The sequence below is a fragment of the Nylanderia fulva genome, unplaced genomic scaffold, assembly GCF_048542155.1.
Source record: "Nylanderia fulva isolate GAGA-0341 unplaced genomic scaffold, ASM4854215v1 Scaffold23, whole genome shotgun sequence".
Lineage (NCBI taxonomy): Eukaryota > Metazoa > Arthropoda > Insecta > Hymenoptera > Formicidae > Nylanderia > Nylanderia fulva.
The window spans coordinates 2,810,801-2,823,404 of NW_028190293.1; the positions used below are offsets into that span (position 1 = coordinate 2,810,801).

The following is a 12,604-nucleotide window of genomic DNA, read 5'->3' on the forward strand; positions in this document are numbered from 1 at the left end:
CCGAGGCGCCACCTGGCGGCTAAAGCAGGTATTAATTGCCGCTCAATCGCGGTCGGTAAAATAGGAATTTACAGCAGTTTCTACCGACTGTGGAATGACGTCATCGCGGGAAATGTCGAAGCACTTTTATTATGAATTTGTCTGTGTAATTTTTCAAAACAAAGAAAGAGTTATGGCTGCGACAAGAGAATGATGTAATCGTCCAACGTGTTAACTGTAACCTATGAGTTATTTTTTGAATTTTGTATGTCTATTTGTATGTTTTGTTTTGAAGAATAAATTATTTTTTTACAAGTTGTACTTTAATTTAAATTCAGAATAATACACGTTAAATCTCGCTGCATCATGTAAACACAAGATATTATGGAAATTATTAAAGAATCTGACATAATCAACATGAATATTTATGATAGCAAAAGCGGAATTTTTGGTAATTATTTAAATGAAAAATCTTCATAATTAAAAGCACTTTCAAAAATTCTAGAATGTTATTTTAATACTATATAATTTTGCTTCCACAGAATCATCTTCAAAGACTCAATCTGAAATGCAATCATGTAAATTAGATGAATCGGAAAGCAGACCAGATATCACGTTAAAAAGTATTATCTCGTTTATAAAAATCTAATTTTTCTTATTATTATATTAATATTATTTTATATAATAACGCTATATTGGGTTTTCAAAGTCGTCGATAATATTCCGTTTTCGAAAATACTTTAACAAGATTAAAAATATTTTAATGTTAATATTATTATATGTTAAAATATATTTTATATAATGTTTATATTTTAATTGACATTATTGCCTCATTTAGAAATGGGACAAGAACTGGATGAAGCGGAAACAAAATGCTTTACGTTAAAGTCCGAATTAAATTATGTGATGGGAGTTTGTCAAAAAGTCAAAACGGAAATGAAAGGCAAGAAAAATCTAATACTTTGTAGGAACTCTAAAATTATCACCTAAAAATTTAAGCTTAAAATTTTTAATCAGATGATCGTACGATTGTAATAGTGAAATTCTGGTTATATCAATAAAAAATCCCAAATTATTATCTCCAAAAATTTACAACATTGCACACATAAGACTGAAAATTTTTGTAAAATGTTTTTTCGTCAAAATCAATCAATATATTTATATTTTTGTAGATACTTTACATTTAAGTCCAAAATCTATCCAATTGTCACCTAGAAGAATCGTCGACAATGACGATGCTAATGAAGAATTCGAAAGCTTGGAACAACAAAAGCAAAATGGATTATTGAATGTTACAATTACACCGAGAACTCAATTAGATAAAAAGCTTCCTATCACGATGACGATGAGGCAGAGCGAAACCCTGAAAGTAGGCAATATTACACAATTCTGCGTATATTATAAATCATACACAGAAACGTACAATTGTATAATTTTTTATATATTTTTGTTATACTGTAAATAAAATTACCATACTTAGAAATTCTCGAAATACAAATAGGCGAGTGGTGAATACGAAAATTCGTTGTCCTTTCCGGAATATGTGCGGGAACATTTCCAATCGATGCTGAGCGTAGAAAATTCTGTCGAAGAGATAACATCGAAAGTAGACGAGGAGAATTATTTCCACGTAATTCCGCTGAATTCAGCAAAAAAAGATAGAACCGCGAAATTAAATTTGAATATTCCGGAAACGAAAGTTAGACGAGCGGAAAAGAGTAAACGTGCCTCGAGAATGGAGAGAAGCGAATCAAATTCCATTTATAATAAAACGAGCCATACGTTATCTAAAGTACGCAAGAAGAAAGGAAGATTACGTAATTCCGTTTCCAAGAGTACAGTTGCCACTAAAGATACAAGTCTCATCGGTAGAAAAGAAGCGAAGAAGCGCAGACATAAAGGTAGAATCGAATTCTTGCATATCATTTTTTTCCGTAAATATAATATTAAAAATATATAGATATCTCTACGTCGAATCTGTTATGTAAAAAATATTTTACCGCAGGCCATGGCATTATTCATCAACTGTCAAACCCTCCAAAAAATTTAAAAAGGTCCAACGACATCGTGGAAATTTTTCATAATATTACATTGAAGAGTAGCAATTCTGGAATATCTAATAGTAAGCATTCTAAATTTGATAAACAAACAAAACGTGTAAAAAGACATCCTATTCAAACTGCTAATCGAAAGATCCAAGAAACACCTTGTCCCGAACGTGTTAATCATGAATACCATATTGACAACAAGGAGAATGAGCAGCATCAGTCATTGAATTATCAATGCGATTCGAGGTAATTTACAGCTATAATAATATCATTATTATTCAGTTAAATGCATTATTATTTTTCGACAATATAATAAATATAAAACTAATTTTTTCATCGTGCAAATTGATTTTTTTCAGAGTGATTCCTGAGAGGGTTCAAGAACATGACATATCGGAAAAGCATTCCAAGGATTTCTATCCATCGGCGCAGTGCAATAATAAAATGCATCAATGCGAACACAATACTTTTAACAAATGCAACGACCCAATGTTCATTCCTAACTATGAAATGCCGACCTTGGCGTCGAGTTTGAAACGTTCCAACAGATCGTACTTCAATAGATTTAACTTCCGAAACATACCATTCGTGGTAGGGACTTCGGTGACACCTAGCCATAATCTCGGATTGAACATTCAGCAAGTGAGTTTCTCGAAATTTATAAGAGCATTGAATGTTTAAAAGGTCTTCTGTAAAAAAAAAAAAAAAAAAAAAACAGGTATTAAGTATAATGAAAACGAGACAGCCAATTGCAAACGACATCACTCCGTTATTAATTCGTAAAGTCAGTAGAGGTATAAAACCGATGTCGATTCTTCTGGAACAGATGAATGATTATTCCCAAAAATCGGCTCTCAACATAAACTCGCATCTATCTGTGTTCAATAATAGCAAGAGTTCAAATATCAAGCGAGATAAAAAATTATCTGTATATGATTTACGACACGTGGAGAATTCTCGTACGTCAAATTTATCTGGCAGCGTAAAAATGATTCCTGAAAAAGATAACGATGCCGCTAAACAATTTAATAAAGAAAAGATTGATTTCAATGATCATAAAATTAAACTGCAGTCTCCTGTCGTAAATAAAAACAACATGTCAATAAATATGAGAAGTCAGCAAGGAATAGCAAAAATATCGTCGAATAAGGAGGTAAATCACATTTTAGCAGTTTGTGTAAACATATTATATGACATGTTAATGTTGCAGATTAATATCGGTGATTATAAAACGCATACAATTAGTGGCGCGCATAATTCCAAGGAAATACGCGAAATTTTAATTAATCTTCACGATCAATTTGAAGAAATGAACACGTGAGTATTGGCAGTATTAAATTTAAAAATCCGCATCATTTGTAAACATATATATAGTCATATTCGTGATTTATAGAAAATATGAAAAATTGCAATCAGAAGTGGAAAAATCTAATGATAAATCTCTAGGGAAGGAATTATCTGTCTTGGAAAAGGAACTTAATATCAAAGAAGAAGAAATCAACGCTGTTATTGGCCTTTACAAAGAAGTGAGAGCTATATAAATAACTTAATGCATTTCACACATTTTTTACATTAATAATAATAATAATAATATATCACGAAAACAGGTAATGACGCTGAAACAGCAAATGAAAATGTTGCACGAGAAAAATAGTCTTGTTTGCATTACGACCGAGTCGGTCAAAGGATCTCATAAAAATTCTTTTGCTATTTTGCCTGGTAAGTCTCATTCGATGAATCCGACACAGATTTTTGGTCGAAGAAAATTTAATAATGCAACACGAGAACCGCCCACTTCTATGCAACTGGCCGCATTATTACGGCAGATACAAACTTTTTATAAGCAAATGCAACTCGTATTCTAACTACATGGAATTATGGTAAAAAATCAAAATTATTCTTCTCAAATCGTTCACCCATGCAATAAACACATAAAATAAAAAGAAATTATTACGACGAAGCTATTAATTAATTTCTTCTTCCATTAGATAATATATAAAAAAAAAGATGTTACTAAACGATTGTAACAGCTATTTCGCACGGTTTCCTAAGGAGGGATTTTTAAGGTGTTTTCTTTTGTCTTTTGCAATAAACGAACATTTCTAGCAGATCATATTCCATTTTATTCTGCGTGCTACCCCATAATAATGTGTAATATTAATTTGTATGCATGTACGATTGTATGTAATTTATGTATGCGCAACTTTCTTTTGTCTGTGTGTATCTCTATACATAATCAACATTTGTGTATAAACGCCGAAGATGGTTATTTTATTTCTTTTTCTTTAAGAATCCTGCTAGAGACAGATATTCTTTATCGTCGTAACTCTCACGGTCGAATGCAATTGTCAGTTGCAACTACATACGACGATATATCCGAGAGAAATCGATTGTTACATGTTATTGATTTCTTGTTTTTTTTTGCTTCCCCATCGCAAGATTCTAATCTCTCTAGATATGTTCGTCGAAGAATTATGTGATCCGCGTGGAATATTTATTTATATATATCATTCCTCTCTTTTCTTTAAGTACTAATTTAACGATTCATAATCTATCCGATTCTGCTTTTCAGCTAAATAAAATTTTCTTGCTCCTTTCTTGCATTCTGTTTCTATTTTCAAATATTCCTCTCTGCTTTTCTTTCTCTCTCTCTCTTTCAAAGCATCTACACAGAATCACGCGATCTGTTCTTATGCGTAAAGCATACACTATGCGCTACAAAATGTATCTTAATTATAACGTTAATATAAAATGTTATCTTAGGTCTACGATAATGTTAATTTTTTCTCTCTCTCTTTCTTACTACAGAAGGGCGCTTAAATACACCCGCAGCAAATAAAAACATTCCTGTGGCATCTCGAATATAAAATTAATTTTTTCTTGTGAACAAAGTCCTTTTGATAGTACGGATGGAGGACGATAATTTTTGAGGAAAGCGATAAACGGATTTTATGACGATAAAATATTTTCAATGTCACCTAGATTTATTTCTGCACGTGGAATGAAAAAGAAATAATCTCAGATGACAAATTAATTAATTTTAAGGATCGATTAACAAAGCAATATATTCTAACTAATTTGTTTAATATTATAATTGGAATAGTTTTTATTTTATTATAATCTTTTTAATCATTACAATGTGTCTATAATAAATCCGTTTTTTCCTCACTATAATTATCCTACCTCCAACCGTTCTTCCGGAAAAAAGGACGATGCTTTATTTAAATTATCGTCATCGCTGTAAGATCTTCTAAAGTGATCGTCAACTTCAATCATCTCCTGCGGAGGAGACGCGGAAAAATCGTTCTTTTTTACCTCGATCTTTTGAAAAATTGCTTTCACAAAGAAAAAAAGGAAAAAGAAATGGAACCGAGTACTCCACATACACACTTTCTCATCTTAACGCAAATATATCTCTCATTATATCACAGACTAAAAAATGCTTTGGTCTAAACAATTGTTTCATTTTTTCTCTTTTTCTTTTTTGTTACTCTTTTCTTTTTTTTAATTAGAACATATACGCGTTTTGGCATTTACATGTTCGCGATTGACTTCATCAGCGCCGATATATCATTTTTTTATTTCTGAAAATATTAATTTTACCTAATCAGTGCGAAAAACGGAGCTGTTCGTCAATTTTCGTGTATTATATCCGATATTGATGTAGAAATAACAATACATAACGAGTGTGCAAAATTTAATTTGTTAAAGCATTTTATATTATAATTCTTAAAAAAAAATTAATTATCCTACTAAAAAAAGAAATATTTTAACTAATTATTTTTTCTTATAAAAGTTACTGCTGATGAAAGAAAAAAATGGTTAACGTCTCATAAAATTTTAAAAGGGAATTTTTGCGTCTCGATTACATATTGAAATTTCCGGTTCCAAGATGGTATTTGATTTCATTGCTGTGATATAAAAAAACAAAAAATTCTTCGGTTCGCAATTGTAACTTAGTATGAGACTCGCAAAGCATTTCTTTTGTATTATCAGCACGCTGTAAAACTCAAGCCATTAGATTATTTATTAGCACCCTCGAGACTCTGTGTGAAAAAATCGATCCAAGTGGAATTTTAAGGCGTTTTTTTTTTTTTGCGATAGTCCCTAGTCGGCTGTGTGTATACATTGCGAACGGCCTTAAAATCGTACTTGTACAAAAATATAAACGCAAAAATCAACGAGCTTCTTTTAGTGAATATTCTTTTCTTTTTTTAATACGTTATTAAGATCGTAACATTTTATAATACTCTACAATATTACAACATGTGATATCTCTTACAAGGTACTTATATTACGAGTAACCCCACGGATTCGTTCTTTATTCTCTCAGCGTTAGACTTCAGCGATTATTTTAAGATGATAAAATAAATATCGGGTTTACTATAAACATTAGTCATTATATGAGAATATTCGCTCTCTCTCTCTCTCTTTTCTATCATTTTTTTAAGTCTTATTAATCGACAACACGTATCATTGTGAGATAATTCATTATGTCAACTGGATTTATATATGTATATACACACATACACGAATATCAAAAACATGATAAAATTATATCAAATAAACTCTGTTTCTCTGCAAACAAATGTAAATATTAAGCATATAAAATTATATATTTAACTGTGAAATAAAAATGTTACTTGATGTATTCTTTGTAAATTGTGATACAAGTCTTCTTTTTCTACGTTGGAAAAATCTTGATCTGTAGATTTGCATTAACGATTTAAATTGATAAATCCATTTTTAATCTCAATCATTAATATCTGTCCTTGTGCATTCATCTGTAAAACTTGACATTTTAAATACAAACAAAGTTTACAGATCCTGTGCAACAAGATATATATAAAAATTATAAATATGCTTTATATTTGTAACAAATTAATTAAAAATTTATAAACTGTAAATATATTCCAAAACAATCATCCAGTTTCTTCCCAGTGCAAAAAAGTTTATCCTAATCCTGCATGTAGGATAAATAAATGGAGGACAATTAAGTAAAAATTTCCCATCATAAATAAACAAATATTAAATATGATAAGAAAGTGTATCAATGAACAAGATGTACAATTATTTCATCGCGCCGTTACATCGTTAAGATGTTTTGTAGTAATTTTATGTTCTAGAATCATTAGTGTTTAAAGAGCTCAAACGTGCTATTTCGATACCACTATAACTTGTCCGTTCATGCGTACTTTTAACATATTGATTATGTTGATTAAAACAATAGTATTGCAAATACTTAAAATGTTATATTAACGTTGAAAATATTTGATATTATTTTTCGAGTTATAACAGAATCTACAATTAGAAAAAGATTCAGTATCAATACGCATAAACTAGAAAGTGAAGAAAATCCTATATTTGCAAATATTACCAGCTTTCTCATTTTTACTTTAAAAATCTTTTGATTCTGGACAATAAATTCTCATTACGTTACCGTTCTTTGTTTCAGAAGACTTCGCTCAGTTGAACTGCTTTTTCAGGCCTTTTTAATTATGACTTCATGATGCAAAAATTGCAGACGACGAATGAGTTGTATTGCATTCGTGATGCGACAATTGTGTCTTATTACAAACATTTAAAGCCTCTTCGAAGATTTCCACAGTATTGTTTCACGTCAGATCTTCGTTACTCGTAAATTAAATACTGCGTCAAGCCTTCTTAGCTATAAGAGCGTCGATCAGTCTAAGTTTCGCCTTTGCTTGCTTGTAGGATTCGTACACGGTGGTGACTTGTGGTCCGCGATCCTCGCGTTGCATGCGACGGCCGGCTCGGGCTTCAAATTGTGCTTCCAACTCTTTCAACGCTCTGCGAAGCCGTTTCTTTTCTTCTCGAGTAGCTTGTTGTTGCATTAATAATTCCTCTCTAAAAAAGAAAAAAAGGTATTCGATATTCAATAAATACGTGTCAATATACTTCGTCGTATATAGTAAATTTTTATTTAAGAAAAACTTCTTTTTTAGGGCGCTCTTCAACAATAAACAGAATAAATTAAGAAAAAAATTCGAAATAATACAAAAGTAAAATATAAAAAAAATATAAAATTCTTTAAAGCTGACAATTTAAGAAATTTTATTTTAATTTAAACTTACTGAGGAAGAGCGTGCAAACTTTCACCGGCGCCGCGACTGCCTTCACTGCTACTATGTTGACTATCGCTATCGGTTGGTAATTGATCCGTGGTGTCGATACAATCTAAAATACCTCGATGAGACATGTCAGGCTCGCTGGCTCTCCTTTCAGTTTCCGCAGGATTTCCAGGCAGACTTGACGATGTAAAATCCATTGTTTCATGCTCCAAAATTGTAGCTAGTTCCGAGACGCTGTCCTTATTTTTGTTCTGCAACATGTATAAAACGTATCGTTAAGATTTTCCTCTGAAACTAGTTTTGATCATGTTTAATTAATAATAATTATTCATTCTTACCACGCCTGCTCTAATGAGAAGTCTCTTCAAGGTTCTATATCGGTCGTATAGCGGTCGCACAACCGCTCTATCTTCCTTCGAAACCGGCCTACCGAAAGTGTTCTCGATATGAAGTAACGCTTTTTGTACGGCCGTCTTTTCGTCCAGCAATTGCTCGTAGCTGAGTTCTTCCATGTTATCGGGCCGATTGTACTTAATTCGTTTCTCACTGAGCTTCTTTTCTGCTTCTTTCACCATCTCTTCCATCGATGTCACGCGTGATTTTTCATGGCCATTGTTGTTGTTTATTGGACTACCATTGTTCAGTCGATTGTTGGCATTGGCCAGAAGTGCGCCTATCGGATCTTCCTTCAATAACTTGTGTTCCTTTCGTAACTTATTTAGCTCTGTGCACAGCCGCTTGATGTCGCGATTACTCATTTTGTCAGAATGACTCGGCCGATAGCCGAAATTTTCTTCAAACTCGTCCTCGTACTTCTTAATCTTCTTTTTCAGGCCATTAATGTGTTTTGCTAAGTTTTTGAGTCCCATATCCGATGGATTAGGCGTGCTGGGTTGTATCTCCTCCTCGGAGTAAAATCTCCTAGGTTCCAACAGGGAGTTCCTGGGCGAAAGCATGGCTTCCACTCGAGCATCCACGGCTTCTTCCTACAAAGATCCAAATAATTATTTATCATATTAATTGTTGATCTTTTAATTTAATTAATATATATTATTAATTTTCTGTGTACATATTTTCTATACATTATTTTTAATATTTTAATTGAAATTTAACTGCTTTATATGTATATAATTTTGTATAAATAACTTTTTAAAGATAATTAAATGTATTTTGAATTTTTTAATTAAATTTTCTTACTCACGTTTCCTTCCAAATGCTGAAAGCCCCAATTAGTCAAACTGGGTTTATTTACATCCTCGTGATCGACGGTAGGTGGACGAGCTGGTGAGGGTGACCTGCTAGGTCCGCTGCTTAACATCTCTAAAAAACTTTGAGCTGGCGAACCATTATGGCTGGTAGGGCTTGGTGACACATTGGAGATATACATATTTTCGGATTCTTCTTCGTTTTCCTAAGAAAAAAAAATTTTTTAATTATATTAACTAGAATTCATTCGCGTTAAAATTAATTTTATCATTAAAATTATTATCGATGATTAAGATATAGATATTTTATAAAAATAACTCGTAAAGCTAATATATAATATCAACACTTCTCGTAAAAAATTTTGCTGTGTCTACCTTGCTGGAACTCTGGTCTGTATCTTGAACTCTGTGCACTCTTCTCCTACGCGCTTGTCTTCTGCCTCTCGGGGTGATGCTTCTGCTGAAGCGTTCGCTACTTCTCAGTTTCTCGGCGTCGCAATCATATTTCTCGGTCGCTACTACTACCTCACATGGTGACGGTACTGATACTGATTTCTTCAAGACAGGCGAAACGTTGGTCCTCTCGTGAAGCGGTAATCCACCGCACCTCTGCATATAAACGAATCGATTAGCAATCGAGCTTGCATTAATTAATAATTTAACGTTTAAGATATTTAATTATTTTTCGTCTTATAAAATAACCAGAGATATTCCGTTTTAAAATTTTTATTTAAAATATTTTTTTTAATTATTTAAAAATTGAACGAGCAATGTTTTATGAAATCTTTGATTTTAAAATGTTTTTGGAATCTTGAAGCTTTATATAATTTTTATAAAGACGTGTATGTGTGTGTTCGTTAATAAATGACAAATAAAGACTGTGAATAATGTTTCTGGAATTATATATGTATAAATTAAATGTAAACATCTTATGTTTCGCTGCGCAATATTTTGAAGATTATTGCTGTGATTACACTTACCACGCCGTGACCCATGTCTTGACCGAGCTGCGATAAAATATGCAGATGTTCCTGGCTGTTGAAATCTTCGTGGCTACTCACACGTCTAATCGTATCTGCGACGTCAGTGGGACTGTCAAGAACACGTTCCTCACTATTGCTCCTAAAAAACATAGTAGCGTCAGATATCAATTTTTTAAGATGATTTCTTTTAGATATCCAATAAATAAAAATTCAATAAAGTAATTAATTAGATCATGTAAAAATATAACAAGCAGACATTCTCTATATATTCCGCATTTTTACATAGAAAAATATTCTTGATACTAATGCAAGTTTAACAAATGAGAAAAATCAAAACTACGTTCACTTGGAATATGGATTTTATCGATAACATTTTGCAGCAGTATTACGTACACTTTTACATAATTAATAAATAGATAATAAGTTAATATATTTTAGAAAATATTTTAATAATAAAATTATACAGAGATAATATGTCATGCAGTAATATTCATACGTGCGATTTATTTAATCGTTAAATAATAATTTGATTCGAGCTATTTAAAGCATATAATTAACACTTCGATAAGATCAAAATGTACTGTGAAAATTCAATAATACCTTATTAGTTTTCGTTCTTGACAGCAGGATTCGCGACGTTCCTTGCGTTTACGCGGTTTCAGCGCGCAAAGGAGAGACGCACCTTCGGAGTCCTTCGACTCGTCCCTCGTATCCTTGCAGATCTTGCAATCGCCGGCAGCTATCACGCCGTTCACCGTATTCTCCCGGATACTAAAGCCATACAGAGACAGAAAAGAAAAAAGAAATTAGGTCATATCGTAGAAACGAAGCGCGACGAGAGACGGTCTTGACGTGTCAACCTTCAAATTTAATCGACAACTGCGACTCAATTGGTCGCGTAAAAATGCAATTCGCGGACATACGAATGCGGAATTACGAGCAAGACATTGAGCGATTAACATACGGTCAAATCACGAATACGGAAAAGATTCGCGAGTTCAATTTTTCACGGCGATTAAGATATGACGTAATGAATGAAATTTGTTTGCGATTGTCAGGATGACTTTTGCACGATGACTAAGATATTGCATAAGACTTTTCTGTTTTTTTTTCGGACGAAGTAATTTATCATGTCTGTCGTGAGAAGATGACATACATATAAAACTCGAAAAATGCGTCGTAACAAAATAATCATTGACAAAATAGAGAGAATAATGCGAGACACGTACGGTAATTAAAAATGATGCGGCAGGTGGAGAACGTTTGTTTGGCATTCAAACAAGAATGAACATAGTAATTGCGAAACGGCGTCAAGCATCGAGCTTCAATGGAGACGAGCTATTATCGCGTTTTCTTATCACTCTGTTTATGAACTGCTTTTAACCGGTTTATAAATAGTTTATTCGCGTACATAAAAAAAAATCTTGGATTTGCTATTATGATATTATCGCTGTAATAACGCAATGCCTAATTACAGTTTCGAGTGTGCGAAGGGTAGTTTTCCTTAGAAATTATTTTTTCGATATAGGAAAAAGAACGCACGCGACTAATTGTGTGCTATTAAATCATAATGCCGCTAATAAGAGTTATGAAATATTTATTTCTCGCTCTATAAAATATGTGTGTGACACGGAGTTATTGAATGGTTCTAATTAGATGAATACAAATCACGTGATTTGAAAATCTTTATATTTATTTTCCTTGCAATTAAAACTCTATATTTAAAATTAAAAAAACATGATTTCGTCTGACAATAATTGTGTAAAAAAATATATACATAAAATATATTTGCTTTAATTTTTTCTTCGAACATATAAGAGCAATATTTTTTCTTCGTGATAAGAAATTACAAAAAATATGCTTGCTTTATTGCACTTTAATTTAGATATTCTTTTCCCAACGGCAAAAAGCCTCTCATGTTCTATAAAGGTTGCGCGCAAAAAGTATTATCGTTGTCAGTAAAATCATATTATCATCTTGAAGGTATAGTCAGGATTTAAGTTCATATCTCGTGAATCTAATCCCGCCAGGTAATTATTTTTTTTCTCTTACGTGCAAAATTAAATTTGTTCGCCTTAGTTTGCAATTATTTTCTTTCATTATAAATAGCAATCAACGATAAAAATGTTGACTTTTACTACACGATAGTACTCTTGAATTTTGCTATAATGGATTTTTTTCTTACCCTGCTAATTCAGGTTGTCCTCGACGCTTGATTTGATCTTATGTCACGAGTAGTGGCGCATAAATGAATCGCGAGGCGTAAATACTTTCATCATGAGTCACCAGACCGCGTG

The 12,604-nt window shown here is 32.2% G+C and overlaps 2 protein-coding genes across 3 annotated transcripts in view; one reads left to right on the forward strand and one right to left on the reverse strand.

Annotated features, from left to right (window-relative positions):
• The first annotated feature begins 284 nt into the window (after positions 1 to 284).
• Positions 285 to 5,344, forward strand: LOC114933677 (uncharacterized). The gene is made up of 11 exons (XM_085483155.1): positions 285 to 430; positions 522 to 602; positions 818 to 922; positions 1,152 to 1,348; positions 1,481 to 1,880; positions 1,985 to 2,273; positions 2,387 to 2,669; positions 2,746 to 3,180; positions 3,238 to 3,344; positions 3,421 to 3,553; positions 3,635 to 5,344. The coding sequence occupies exons 1-11, from the start codon at positions 364 to 366 to the stop codon at positions 3,890 to 3,892; spliced, it is 2,355 nt and encodes a 784-aa protein (XP_085339281.1). The 5' UTR covers positions 285 to 363; the 3' UTR covers positions 3,893 to 5,344.
• Positions 4,127 to 12,604, reverse strand: part of LOC114931527 (protein FAM13B) — a 39,204-nt gene continuing 30,726 nt past the window's right edge. For both annotated transcript variants that reach the window (XM_085483117.1, XM_029303613.2), the window contains exons 5-11: positions 10,908 to 11,078; positions 10,305 to 10,446; positions 9,700 to 9,933; positions 9,321 to 9,530; positions 8,458 to 9,105; positions 8,123 to 8,370; positions 4,127 to 7,895 (exon numbers count right to left, since the gene is read on the reverse strand). In XM_085483117.1, the coding sequence (XP_085339243.1) occupies positions 7,682 to 7,895; positions 8,123 to 8,370; positions 8,458 to 9,105; positions 9,321 to 9,530; positions 9,700 to 9,933; positions 10,305 to 10,446; positions 10,908 to 11,078 (1,867 nt within the window). In that variant the 3' untranslated portion in view covers positions 4,127 to 7,681. The remainder of the gene's footprint in view (positions 7,896 to 8,122; positions 8,371 to 8,457; positions 9,106 to 9,320; positions 9,531 to 9,699; positions 9,934 to 10,304; positions 10,447 to 10,907; positions 11,079 to 12,604) is intronic.